This window comes from Eucyclogobius newberryi, unplaced genomic scaffold (genome assembly GCF_026437365.1).
Source record: "Eucyclogobius newberryi isolate DKJ021-1_F unplaced genomic scaffold, fEucNew1.0.hap1 SCAF_5, whole genome shotgun sequence".
Taxonomy (NCBI): Eukaryota; Metazoa; Chordata; class Actinopteri; order Gobiiformes; family Gobiidae; genus Eucyclogobius; species Eucyclogobius newberryi.
Window position 1 is genome coordinate 31,354,234 of NW_027316167.1, and position 12,793 is coordinate 31,367,026.

General features: G+C 43.2%; 1 protein-coding gene and 1 long non-coding RNA gene across 2 annotated transcripts in view; both read left to right on the forward strand.

Annotated features, from left to right (window-relative positions):
* The window catches only part of LOC140381380 (uncharacterized), a 355,558-nt gene that overhangs the window by 244,351 nt on the left and 98,414 nt on the right, over positions 1 to 12,793 (forward strand). The window lies entirely within an intron of this gene.
* Positions 4,868 to 9,844, forward strand: mex3b (mex-3 RNA binding family member B). Its single transcript, XM_072464702.1, has 2 exons — positions 4,868 to 5,309; positions 6,832 to 9,844. Exons 1-2 carry the CDS (start codon positions 5,012 to 5,014, stop codon positions 8,208 to 8,210), a joined length of 1,677 nt encoding a protein of 558 aa, XP_072320803.1. The 5' UTR covers positions 4,868 to 5,011; the 3' UTR covers positions 8,211 to 9,844.

The following is a 12,793-nucleotide window of genomic DNA, read 5'->3' on the forward strand; positions in this document are numbered from 1 at the left end:
ATTTGATTTCCAGACGGGCTGGGAATTGCGTGGCTTATGTTATTTTGCTTTCCGCAGCAGAATCGAACATGTTGGAGCTCTGGTTGTTTTCACTTTCACGTAACGGACCAAAACAATGAAACCACACTAGCTACTCTGCGGTGGAGATGCTGATTTAAATACTTTTACTGGTCTGTTTCGTACCTGGTGCTATTGAAGTGCAGCGAGGATCCACAAGCACACAGAGTTCTCCAGATGTGTTTATGTGATCTGGGAGATTCAAACCGCAGCACCTCAGATGTAGTTTTCTTACTTGAGTAGAATTTTGGCCAGGCTCAGCTCTGGTTATGGATTTCCTCTTGTTGCTTATGCTCAGCAGTTAGGTCCTGATGCTAAAACATGTTCACGAAATCTTCCAGAATATCATCGCAACATTTTTTTAGTCAAGTTGGCGATTGTTTGGGGCAAATGAGCAGCAACGTCTCTCGAAATGAACAGAGAGAATACTTTGTTGCAACACTAGACTGTATTAATTGCTGGACAAATAATGGATTTCCTGTCGTGTCTTGGAAGGCCGTATCCAAGCACTTTTCTGTCCATTTGTTGCTCTCGTTTTTGCCGGTGAAAGTCTCTGCCTCTCATATTTGTCGTTGTAAAACTTAATCGCAGCAACGATGAAAAAGTGAAAGTGTCTCTATTTCTATCTGGTGTTCTAGTGTCACCAGTGTCCGATACAGTCGGACCAACTGCTGCTTTACTTATTTAAAATGCTCCAGATGTAAACAGACGGTGCCATGTGGTCAGCCTTTTGAAATGCTACATGTGACAAATCAATTCAGAGGCAAATACATTGGATTTACATATCAAAGCAGGGTCTCTGAAGCATTAGGTAATCGGCCAGTCGGAGAAGACGGTCGTCAAACTACAGTAAGAAGTGAAGAACTCGGCTTCTTTACAGTGACTTTGGACTTTTGTTTGTGAGTTTGTTGCTAATTTTTACAGTTGTGAGTTGCATTCGATTTATTTTTTGCTTGCTCCTGAGCATTTTTGAGTCTGTTTCATGACAATAGACCTAGTAATGCCTGAAAGACAAGGAGGTTAACTGTTAATTAACATTTTAAAGCTGTTATTGATGTTAAATGCCATTCAAAATATGTGCATGTCATCAGCACTCACAGCACTTCTTTTTGTCGGGTTGCTACTTTTTTGGCCTGTTTTTTCCAGGCTTGGACACTTATTAGTCTAAAAATATTGCAACCCTGCTCAAAACGTTCTAGTACTGCATGCTTTGAACTTGTAAGAAGTGGTTTTATCCAGATGACAGTAAAATATACTTGTTTTTCGTTTAATCAATGAAGATACTGTTTATTCAAATTGGCCAAATGCCAGTTATTGTTGTCATAATCATGGGTTCACTGTTTTTGAAATTGCATGTTTAATACAGAGCAGATTTATTGTTTTATTTTGTCCCGTATTTTGATGTCATTAGTCCCAGTTTTTGCCTGTATAGAGACAGTTTAGTTCTGGTGTAGTTCCTGATTCTTTCTGTGCAGGATGTGTTCAAAGAAAGGACGAAACTGGGACTAAACTCCAAACCAAACGTGGAAATGAACCAGGGCCAAATCAAGACTAGACCAAGATCAAACCAAAATCAAACCAGGACCAAACCAAGACTAAACCAGGACCAAATCAAGACTAGACCAGGACCAAACCAAGACTAAACCAGGACCAAATCAAGACTAAACCAGGGCCAAATCAAGACTAAACCAGGACCAAACCAAGACTAAACCAGGGCCAAATCAAGACTAGACCAAGATCAAACCAAAATCAAACCAGGACCAAACCAAGACTAAACCAGGACCAAATCAAGACTAGACCAGGACCAAACCAAGACTAAACCAGGACCAAACCAAGACTAAACCAGGGCCAAATCAAGACTAAACCAGGACCAAACCAAGACTAAACCAGGGCCAAATCAAGACTAGACCAAGCTCAAACCAAAATCAAACCAGGACCAAACCAAGACTAAACCAGGACCAAATCAAGACTAGACCAGGACCAAATCAAGACAAGACCAGGACCAAACCAAGATCAAACCAGGACCAAACCAAGACTAGACCAGAACCAAACCAAGACTAAACCAGGACCAACCCAAGTAAAATTGGGCTCAAACCAGGACCGAACAGGTTAAGTGTGAACACACCTACAATAGCTGCTTCCTCCTTTTGTGCCTTGATCAATTCATCTTTATACACCTTTTATGTGCTAATTAATTCACTGTTATTGTTACCAGTTTATACACCAATATTTGAGTGTATGATTACATTTATTACAAAAAACAAATTATTTCTGTGCAGGATGTTTTAAAATTAGAACAATTTAGGACTGAACTCAAAAACTAAACCAGGATAAAACCAGGACCAAACAACGTAAAACCAGGACCAAACCAGGACCAAACCAGGACAAGTGAAAGCTCCTGGTTTAGTCTTTACCCACTGCTCTGTTCTGTTCTGTTGTGCATATTCAGTTTATACACTAATTATCCCCTTGTTTACAGTGAAATGAATAAGAAAAACACAAATATTGCAGCTGGTTGGGCCTATTTAAAAGGTCTATTTTTAAATTTCAATATCTTCACATTCTGACATGATTCTTTTGTCACTGCACATGTTGTTTACACCCGGTCCCCGGCTCCGCGCTCACCTTCCCCCATCTTCTCCACGTTATACGTCTGAGCGTGTTGCACCGCGTTGCATCATGTGGAGGACATTAAGCCTGTTTTGTTATACCTTTATTTCCATTACATGTCTTTTTAACGTCAAATCAATGCAGCTGTGTTGCTTAGGCGCTCGGGTCATCCCCTCTCTCTGACCTCTGTTGGGTTGAAGTAGAAAGGGCTCATCTAATGCAATGAAATAAACTGTATACCATGTTTAGTCAGCATTGAATCACTTTCTGTGTTCCGGAGACGTACAGTAAATGCATATAGGCAAAGGAAAATCTAATTATTTTGACTACCTGTGTGACTGAAGAGGTGAAGGGGGGAAGGAGCTCGAGCCTGATTGAAGCTTCGAGCGGCAATGAGGTCATTCGCTTGATTCAGAGCTGGAAGCGCGATGATGTCATTCCTCCACAGCACAAAGCACTGCGGGGGGCGGCTGTAGGTGCAAAACAAGTCATATACTCCTGACAGTAAAAAAGTACAATTCAAATACTGTAAAATGTGTGTTAAATGAAGGATAAAATAAAATTAAGCCTTTAATTTTCTCTATATACAAATAATTACATCTGTCTAAACAGCTACCGGTTTGCAATGGTAGATATAAATGCAAATTACAGTATAGAAAATGCTTAAAGATGTTTTTATTTTTTTTATTTCATATGATTATTATGTGTTATTGTATAAAAATGTGTTATATTAAAAAAAATAAAAATGTTTTAGCAATGATAGATATAGCCTTTGTTATAGCTGGAAAATTCCCCATGTGTGGACAATAAAGGATTATCTTATCTCTTATCTTATGTTACGTTTTATATTTTGTGGGACAAAAATGTGTTATTGTTATTCACCAAAACCACAACATTAATCGCAAAGGGATTTACAAAATTGGTGATTTAAGTAACAGAAGGTTAGAAAATTACACAAAACATTGGTCGTTGGTTGATAAAAGGCGAGCAAATAAACCAACATAAATAAGAAAATGGCAAAACTGTCCCAGAACATCGCATCTTAAGTCAAAATGTGTATTATTGCTATACAAAACAACCAATATTGAATCAAATTGTTTGTAATTATAAAACACATTCACTTGTTTTCTTTTTTAACCTGGATTTGAAATCATTACAATTACTACTACTCAAAATGTGACGGGACAACACGATTAAAGATGAGGAAAAATATATAGAATCTAAACATTGGACTGAAACGCGACATAGATGATCCCTCGCCATGCATCTCACCGCAGTGTCCCGCCCTGCTCTCGTCTCCCCAGATAAACCCGCTGACCTGCAGTAGCCCGCGTGCTGCTTAACATACAGGACCCGCACACAATCCCGCGGACACAGACGGCGAGTCAATCCATAACCGGCGCAAACAACACACCTTTCTGATTGCCCAATTTTACCAGTGGAGCACAAAGACATCCGCACAGAACAAATAAACAAAAACAAGCATTGCCCGTAAACACATGCGCGGCTGTTGATCAACGCGTTTATTGAGTCGCAGGTCGCGCGCGTGATTCTGCGCACGTCTGCCCAATCTTTAAACACAGTCAAAGAAAGAAAGAAAGAAAGAAAGAAAGAGAGAAAAATTGAAAAAAAACAGCCACCAAACAGACAAAAACAACCCAAAAAGCGGTGAGAGGGGGACAAAGAGGTAGGCTGACAACAAAGAATGGGCCGTGCCTTTGCGCTTGCGCCCGCCCCCTCGACACCGGCGCGGCCAATCGCTGCGCGCCTCGGCTAAACGAGCTCCCAGCGCCGCATCGTCCCCGCCCAGTTACGTCACCAGGCGCATCTTCTGTGTCTAGCCGATATTCGAGGACTCAGACCCAGACAGAGAAGCAGCAGCAGAAGGAGAAGAAGGAGAAAGAAGAAGGAGAAGCGATCAGCACGCACCGACAAACCGGGGAGGGGCTCTTTTTTTGTCAGGAATATTTCAAACGTGCAGCTTTTGGGATATTCTTCTACTTTGTATACGTTGTGTTTCTTCTTCTTCTTTTTTGTTTGTTTGTTGTTGTTGCTGCTGCTTTGACGACTCGCCCCGTGCCACTGCTGCGACGGGATACAACCCCAAAAGAGGAGTGGATGTCCTTTTTTGTAACTCCGCGCTCCTCTCGCCACTTGTTTCCCCCGCTCCACCTCCAGCACTGATTTTGGTACTTTGCGCTGGCCCGAGATCGGCGCCTCCGCTCCCCTCCTTCTCCTGCTCCTACCCTCCTCTCTCCTTTCCTCCTCGCCTCCTGCTTTCTCCCTCCTCGCCCGGCTTCAGCCCGGATCCCACGCGTGAACGGAGGAGACGCGACGGGAGAAGATGCCCAGCTCGCTGTTCGCAACTGACAGCGGCAGCGTCCACCAACAACAACAACAACAACACCACAACAACAACAACCACAACCACCACAGCCACCACCGCCACCACCACCAGGGAGACGCGCTGGACGACCAGAGGGCTCTGCAGATTGCCCTGGACCAGCTCTCCCTGCTCGGCTTGGACAACGACGAGAACGGCCTCTACGACAGCAACGAGCCGCGCAAGAAGAGCGTCAACATGACCGAGTGCGTCCCGGTGCCGAGCTCGGAGCATGTGGCGGAGATCGTGGGCAGACAAGGTGAGTTTTTTCTTTTTTCTTTCACATGTTCCAACAGTTTTCCCTAAAACTTTGAGTCGCGCTCCTTGTCTGGACGCGCGGTCACACATTGTTCCCCGTCTACTATAAATAAACGGTGGTGGGCGGCAGCTGGCAGCGCGGGGACGGTCCACACGGTAAAAAGACGCGTCCGAACTTTGCGTTTTTCCCCATTCGGGTTTGATGGATTTCCTTTGTCTGCTGCGGGGTTTTAACGCGTGCCCAACGTGGCGCGCGCCGCGTGGACGGGCCGGACTGTAGTAGGGCAGAGCGCGAGCCACTAGTGCTGTGGTCCATTCATAAGAATCCAGATAACGGGCTGTGCGGAGACGCGCGGTTTTGAGGCAGGATTGAGGCAGTTCCTGAAAAAGAAATACGTGTAATAGTGAAGCAGTGCAGTTTATTTCTTATTTTTACACATAATAAATAAATATATACAGAGAGAGAGAGAGAATGGTGGTCGTTTTTGAGGGGCAAGTGACAGCTATAGGCAACTTCACATCGACATTAAGGACAAATTCGCTTGAGTGCTGACGGTTTATTACTGTAATTATCCCGCAAATGAGGACAATTAAGGTCACAGGGTGCACACGGGAGTTCAAAATAGCTCTGGCGTTGACCCCAGATGTAGGTGCGTAACATCTCGGTGGCGCAGAGAGAGCGTCCCGTTTGTTTTCATGATTTGTGATGACGTTTAAGTGGTTCAGAGGGAGCACGGGGAGGGGTGGTGGGGGGATCACATTGGGACAACAGTCACGATCCTGTGCGTTGCCCCGTGGCCAAGCGAGACGGGGCAATGGCAGCGCGGTCCGGGCACAGACCTGAGCTGACACGGGCATCCAGCGGTGAGACGCGGGGGCTGCGGGGCGGGTTCTGCCTGGTGCTCGGTTACAAATGCGGATTCTTTCATCTGCAATGCCACTGGATGTCCCCAAATCAATATATATATATATATAACACCACTGTACCATGTGGACATAGACTGAACAGAATTGGGTCAAATGAGAATACTGAAGTGAGATTATTTAGTCGCATAAAAGGCCATATCCTCGTTTAACCTATATTTCCGTTTAAGTGTCTTTAGAATCAGCTTCACCACGTGCCTTACATCACCATGTCCCACTCTGCTTTCCTTTTTTTATGTCCTTCTTTACACTCTGTTTCATCACTGGTCCAATTTCAGACCACAAAGGATGTTTATGATATGAACTTGCAAAGATTGTGGAAGGATTATGCTTATTCCAACGCTTTTTATATAGATGATGTTCTGTTAGTGTTTGTAAGTCCAAGTTGCTCTGCTGCTGAGAGGTATTGTCGGGTTTAGCTGTCCATGTGGTTTGAATCCCCTCCCCCCCAAAAACAGGGTGGGATCCCCCTACTCGAGACTAAATAAAAAACACATAGCAGCTGTTTTTAATAAGAAACATTGAGCGCTGCCCTATGACCCAATTTGATCTGTATTTTTTGTGGGACTTACTCACGCCTCTCTTTTCTTTGCCTCCAGGGTGCAAGATTAAAGCACTGCGCGCCAAGACCAACACCTACATCAAGACTCCAGTGAGAGGAGAGGAGCCCGTCTTTGTGGTGACCGGGCGCAGGGAGGACGTGGCCATGGCCCGGAGGGAAATCATCTCTGCTGCCGAACACTTCTCCATGATCCGAGCGTCGAGGAACAAAAACACCAGCGTGAACGGGAGCGGCACCCCGATCCCGGGACCCCCCAACCTGCCCGGCCAGACCACCATCCAGGTCCGGGTGCCATACCGCGTCGTGGGGCTGGTTGTCGGCCCGAAGGGTGCGACCATCAAGCGCATCCAGCAGCAGACCCACACGTACATAGTGACTCCCAGTCGGGACAAAGAGCCCGTGTTCGAAGTGACTGGCATGCCCGAAAACGTGGACCGCGCCAGGGAAGAGATCGAAGCGCACATCGCCATGAGAACGGGCGGTATTATCGAACTGCAGGACGACAACGATTTCCACGCCAACGGGACGGATGTCGGGTTCGATCTGCTCAACGCCTCCCTGTGGTCCAAACCCGGCACTACAACGACTTCTTCTGTGCGTAAACCCTTCTCAAACTACCGCAACGACTCCTCTTCTTCCCTGGGCAGTGCCTCGACGGACTCCTACTTCGGGAACAGCAGCTCACGCATGGCCGACTATAGCCCCCCAAGCCCCGCCCTGAGCTACACGGCCAACAACAACAACAATGGCAACAATAACAACAACAACATGAACAATGGCAACGGTTTCGTCTACGGGAGCGACGCCATCTCCCCAGACTCCACCAACATGCCGTTTGACTCGTCGCCTACGTTCGACCCGACCCCAGCGCCGCCAGGACTCTTGTGGTCCCAGTATGAGAGAGGTATGACCCCGACATCCACCGGAGGCAGTTCCCCCACCTCCACTTCAGCCATATTCTCCGCCAATAACAATAATAACAACGGGAGAAGGGTGAGCAGCAGCGGCACCCCTCAGCCACGCCTCTCCCCGCCTCTCCACAGCCATACAGGGGGCGTCGGCGAGCACCCACTTGCCCGCAGAGTGCGCAGCGATCCGGGCGGCGGGTCCCTCAGCTTCCCCTCCTCTTACTCCAGCGGCATCGCCTCCCTGCCCGGGCCACACCTCCCCGGCATCCCCTGCGATTCGTCAGCCTCTTCCTCCGCCTCGTCCTCCTCCTCCACGTCATCCGGCACGAGCAGAAAGGGCAGCCGCGACTGCTCCGTGTGCTTCGAGAGCGAGGTGATCGCCGCCCTCGTCCCGTGCGGGCACAACCTCTTCTGCATGGAGTGTGCCAACCGGATTTGCGAGAGGAGCGAGCCCAGATGCCCCGTCTGCCACACTGGCGTCACTCAGGCCATTCGTATATTTTCATAAGAACTTATTTTTGTGACTGTATCTCCGAAAGTGAGACCCCCGACAATAGCAACAAGTGACTCTTTGTTCTTGGAAACTGCTTTAAAGTGTACATAGGTATACATGTATATGTAAGAGGCTGCAGTATCAGGGGAGGGACAGACCTCTTCTTGGGCTCCGTCGTATAGTTGTTCATAATATACTGTAGCGTGGGGAATATTTTCAACATCTAAGTGCATGTTTTGAATATTACAGCATAGTACTCAATAGTTCTAGTAAATTGTACTCTATATTTAAGACTTGTTAAGGACACGTTGGGACGAGGGATCAAACCTAGAGACTGATGTTGTTTCCACCAAGAGGTACAGTTTCCCTCATGTGGGTGTGTGCGCCACGAGGCAATGACACGGTTGTCCTTCTCCTCGCACAATGACAAAACAATAGCTGCACATGGTTTGGCAGCTGGTTGTGTCGTAACATTCGAATTTGCAAACAATTGATGACTTCTATTACCTTTTGGATACTTGATGTGATCAGTGCAGCTGGCCACACCCTTTTAATTCGGATGTGATGGTGTGAGCATCTTTTCAGGGGAATCCTCTGTTGCTCGAGTGCTTTTTACATTCGCTCTCGCTCCAGTCAGTCTTTTCTGCCTGGTATCCTTCGAGAGTCCCAATGGAAAAGCATTTAACACAAACAGAGCAGTGCCATGTCTCTTGGTGGAAGCAGGTTTTATAGCCAAGCCTCCCAAATGTAGTGAGGAGGGCGTGGGACTCCTACAGGACGCGGACGATACTGCAGCTGTAACCACATGAGGGAGCGCAACATATCCTACATATATATGTATAGAATCAATTTCTGCAATTTGAAAGTTTTAATGACATTCATACAGATTGAAGTATTTTATTCTTTTTTTGACTTGAAAGATTATATTTCTTATTGCAAAGATGTTTACAGATATTTTAATTTAAGTTCAGTGAACTTTTTTGTAGCTGGGTTGAAATATTGTTTATTTTGTAGTATGGCCTTATGGCAGTGATCACTGTATTATTTTAATATTATACGACTGTGGGAGGAACCCTGATTCTCATGATGTGTATTGCATTTGACAGTATTCTGTTGGGATGGAGTTTTTATAGGTTTAGCAAAAAACGTCTTTTGACTCTGCTTCACCCAGCATATTTTCTATTCAGTAATATAAAGCATATTTTATTCTATATTATTACAAAACATTGAAATGTACAAAACTTAGTAAGTTGAACACAAAGGAACCGTTTATGCTTTCTAAAATTTGTATGAATTAGAATCCAGTGGGAATTACAGGCTTCTGTTGCACCACTATAGTTTTAGTAATTCTATTTTAATACATTTGTTTACCACTTGTTTATGTATATGTAGGTGACGTTACTTGAGCGTAAATGTACTTTATTGAGCAAAGTTTAAGAACAAAGTATATTTTATTTTATGATAAAGGGCCTTTAACCTCATGGTCAAATACTAATATTATATTTGCTGAGACAAGATTTGAAAATGTATCAAGAGTTTTATTTTTCTGACATTTAAAGTTATACATGATAAAAGTAAGACTTAAGTAATGGTGCTAATTCATGTTTTTTTAAGTATTTCTATATAAGTCCAATAAAATGGTACATTGACGCTTTGTGTGTTTTGGCTTTCTTCTCTTTCTGGTTTAAACTGAATGTACACACGTTAATCGGCCTGGAAGTTACATTGAAAAAGCTTCTGGACTAAAGCACAATTTGCATGTGAAGAGTCTGAATGCACTGGCCTTGTACCTCATAAATCACTGTCAGATTAAAGCCAACAGTAGTTTAGCCTCTTCCGGGTATTGACTAAAATGAGGTCAATTTCAGTTTGACTATTGTAATAAGCTCATGCAACTTTAGAGCTGCAAAATACTGAACATATAATACTGTAAACATGAAAGTGATGTTCTATAGTTATGTTGAGATACAGTATTAACTTTATTATTATAAGTATAAAACACACATCTACACTACTGTAGTTGAATACATTTTATAATCTATTTTATAATACTTTTTGACTGATTTACTTTCTCATTTCTGCTTTCTAACTAGTTAAAGTATAGGCAATCATATTTGTACACACGGTATATCTTTTTTTAAACAATTAAAAACTTTATTAGGTCGTATTAATACTAAAAACTCATTAAACCACTCATTGATTTGGTGCAAAAGTGCTGTAATTAGATAATTTTGTGAGCTGAATGAAAATGATATTGCCTAGAAATGTATACACATCTTGACATTTTTTAACAACAAGTCATTTTATTTCTAATTTGGGAAGTGTCTGACTATTTATACATTCAAACTGTTGGCATTTAACACCAACGCCTCACTCAAACGCCAACTTCCTCTCAGATCTTTTCAAGCCCTTTACATTAGTTTGTTAAATCGACAAACTGCGGCTCCTGCCCTCTTCCTCTTTCATTACGGTGACATTGTATAATAATACGACTCAGTGTAAATAACAGCAGGGGTCAAGCCAAAAGAGCCATTCTGTGCCGTTGTGGCGGCTTGGCATCAGAAAAGCACAGAAGCCATTAGAACAACAATAAAACAGGCATTAATGTGCTGAAATACATCACAAAGAGCGATGGGGCGGGCCCAGGGGGGGTCCCGACTCCCGCTCGTTAAAACCCCAGGCCAACGGCTTCAGTATGCATTATGTATGGACACTGCTGATGTGCTGCCATTTGGAGTCAGTGGGGAGGGACGTGGCTGTAGTGAGTGATTGTTTGGAACTGAAAACGCTGATTCATATGATGTGTTTAGCAGAGGACCATATGGAAGTGAAATGAGGAGAAAATGTGATATGGCCCTCTCCTATTTACTATAAATTGAATGAAATTGTAGAAATAAAGACCTACATCGTTTGTTTAGGACTTTGATTTTTAACCAGTGTGCAGAGGAATACTAGAGTGTGTTCAGGTACGCCAGGCCTTGGAAAAATCTCAAATTTCATCCCAAAAGCACATTCACGCATGGATTTAATTGAATAAGTTACCATTTTGAAATGTATTTAACAGTTTGTACCAAAAAACGAAGCAAAATAATCACCGTATCCAAATTGTAAGAACATTTTCTACGTAAAGTTTTAGTAAGTTGAGGGCTGTGATATCTTTTCAACCAAAAACGTGTGCTGCGACTCCAAAAAAGGTTAAAAAAACACTGGTTTAGAGCAGAACATTTTCCTGTGGGACAGATTTTTCGAATGTCCTCGGTCTCTGGGGCGGATAGGTGCATCACGCATCACCACTTTTTGACACACTTTAGAGTCGCACAAAACACTAGATTTGTTTCAATACTGATAACATACCAACAACTGCTGTGGATTTTTGGGGAAAAAATAAACGAAAGGTTTTACCAACATTATTCTGCAATCCAGCACTGAACCAGAATTAAACCAGGACCAAGCCAAGAATTAAATCAGGACAAAAATGTAGGGCAAAACCAGTAAACAAGAGAAAACATCTTTTCTAATATTGGGTAATGGGCTGTGGACTGAATCATTTTGTCCGGAGGGCCTGATTTGGTCTAAGGGCCTTACATTTAATAGGCCTTGTTTATGTTTACTTGGGCCATTGCTGTTATCATGAGTTTTGTAAAGCATCTCTATTATTCACACATTTTAACTCTGTTTGGTCCTAAATTTAACCCATTTTTGTTGCAATGGGCACTTGGTTTGGCCCTGATCTAGTCCTCATTTTGTCCTGATCTAGTCCATCTTTTGTTTTGGGTTTAGTCCTGGTTTAGATCCAATTTTGATGTGGTGAGTGTGAACGCAGCCTTACAGAAGTAGAATAAGACAATTCGATATCAGTTCAATGATTGTACTTTTTTCTTTTTAATGGGAATGATCTAGGGTTGAAACACGTTAACTAAAATGGAAATTAAATGATTATTGAGCTATTCATTAACAACTGTAAAATTAGAATAATTGACAATCAGACTGACAGACAAAGCAGGAATTACATTAAAATCACACAGGAAACAAAAACGCAAAACAAACCCCTTCATCTTAAGTCAAATTAGTAAAAATCTTATATTCACGGGCATTTAACTAATAACTAATGTAATCAACTAATGAACAAATGGCATGTCTGTTTATGATCCAGATAACACTAAATAAACCCTTTTCTAAATACACTCTATTATCAAAAAACATGAGCCGAAATGAATAAATAACTTAATGAAACACTTAGTATCTATTATTAGTCATAGACATTGCATATTTGACCTTTTACAGCTCACATTTTACCATACAATAAAAGAATAACAACACTTTCCCCTCTAGTGCAAAGGAAATATAAAAAAATATAGTTTCAGCTTGTATACTAGACAATAAGTCGATATAGTAATTATTGTGACAGGCCTATTTGTCACAGTTATTCCCCTTAGCCTTTGCCCTTGTCCAGGCGACTACTTTTAAACGTAGAGTGAATGCAAATATATCCCCTCGCTGTCATTTCCTCCCCTTCTCCCTCGCTCCCCTCTGTGTCTTGTGGCCCGGCTGGAAAAGGGAGGCTCACAGATAGTAAAGTGGAGCGAGTGGCGCTAATG

Bases quoted from the DNA above. Each gene is read 5' to 3' on its own strand.
- mex3b (XM_072464702.1), top strand. From the start codon at position 5,012: ATGCCCAGCTCGCTGTTCGCAACTGACAGCGGCAGCGTCCACCAACAA. The intron at 5,310-6,831 runs GTGAGTTTTTTC...CTTTGCCTCCAG, and splicing joins GGAGATCGTGGGCAGACAAG to GGTGCAAGATTAAAGCACTG.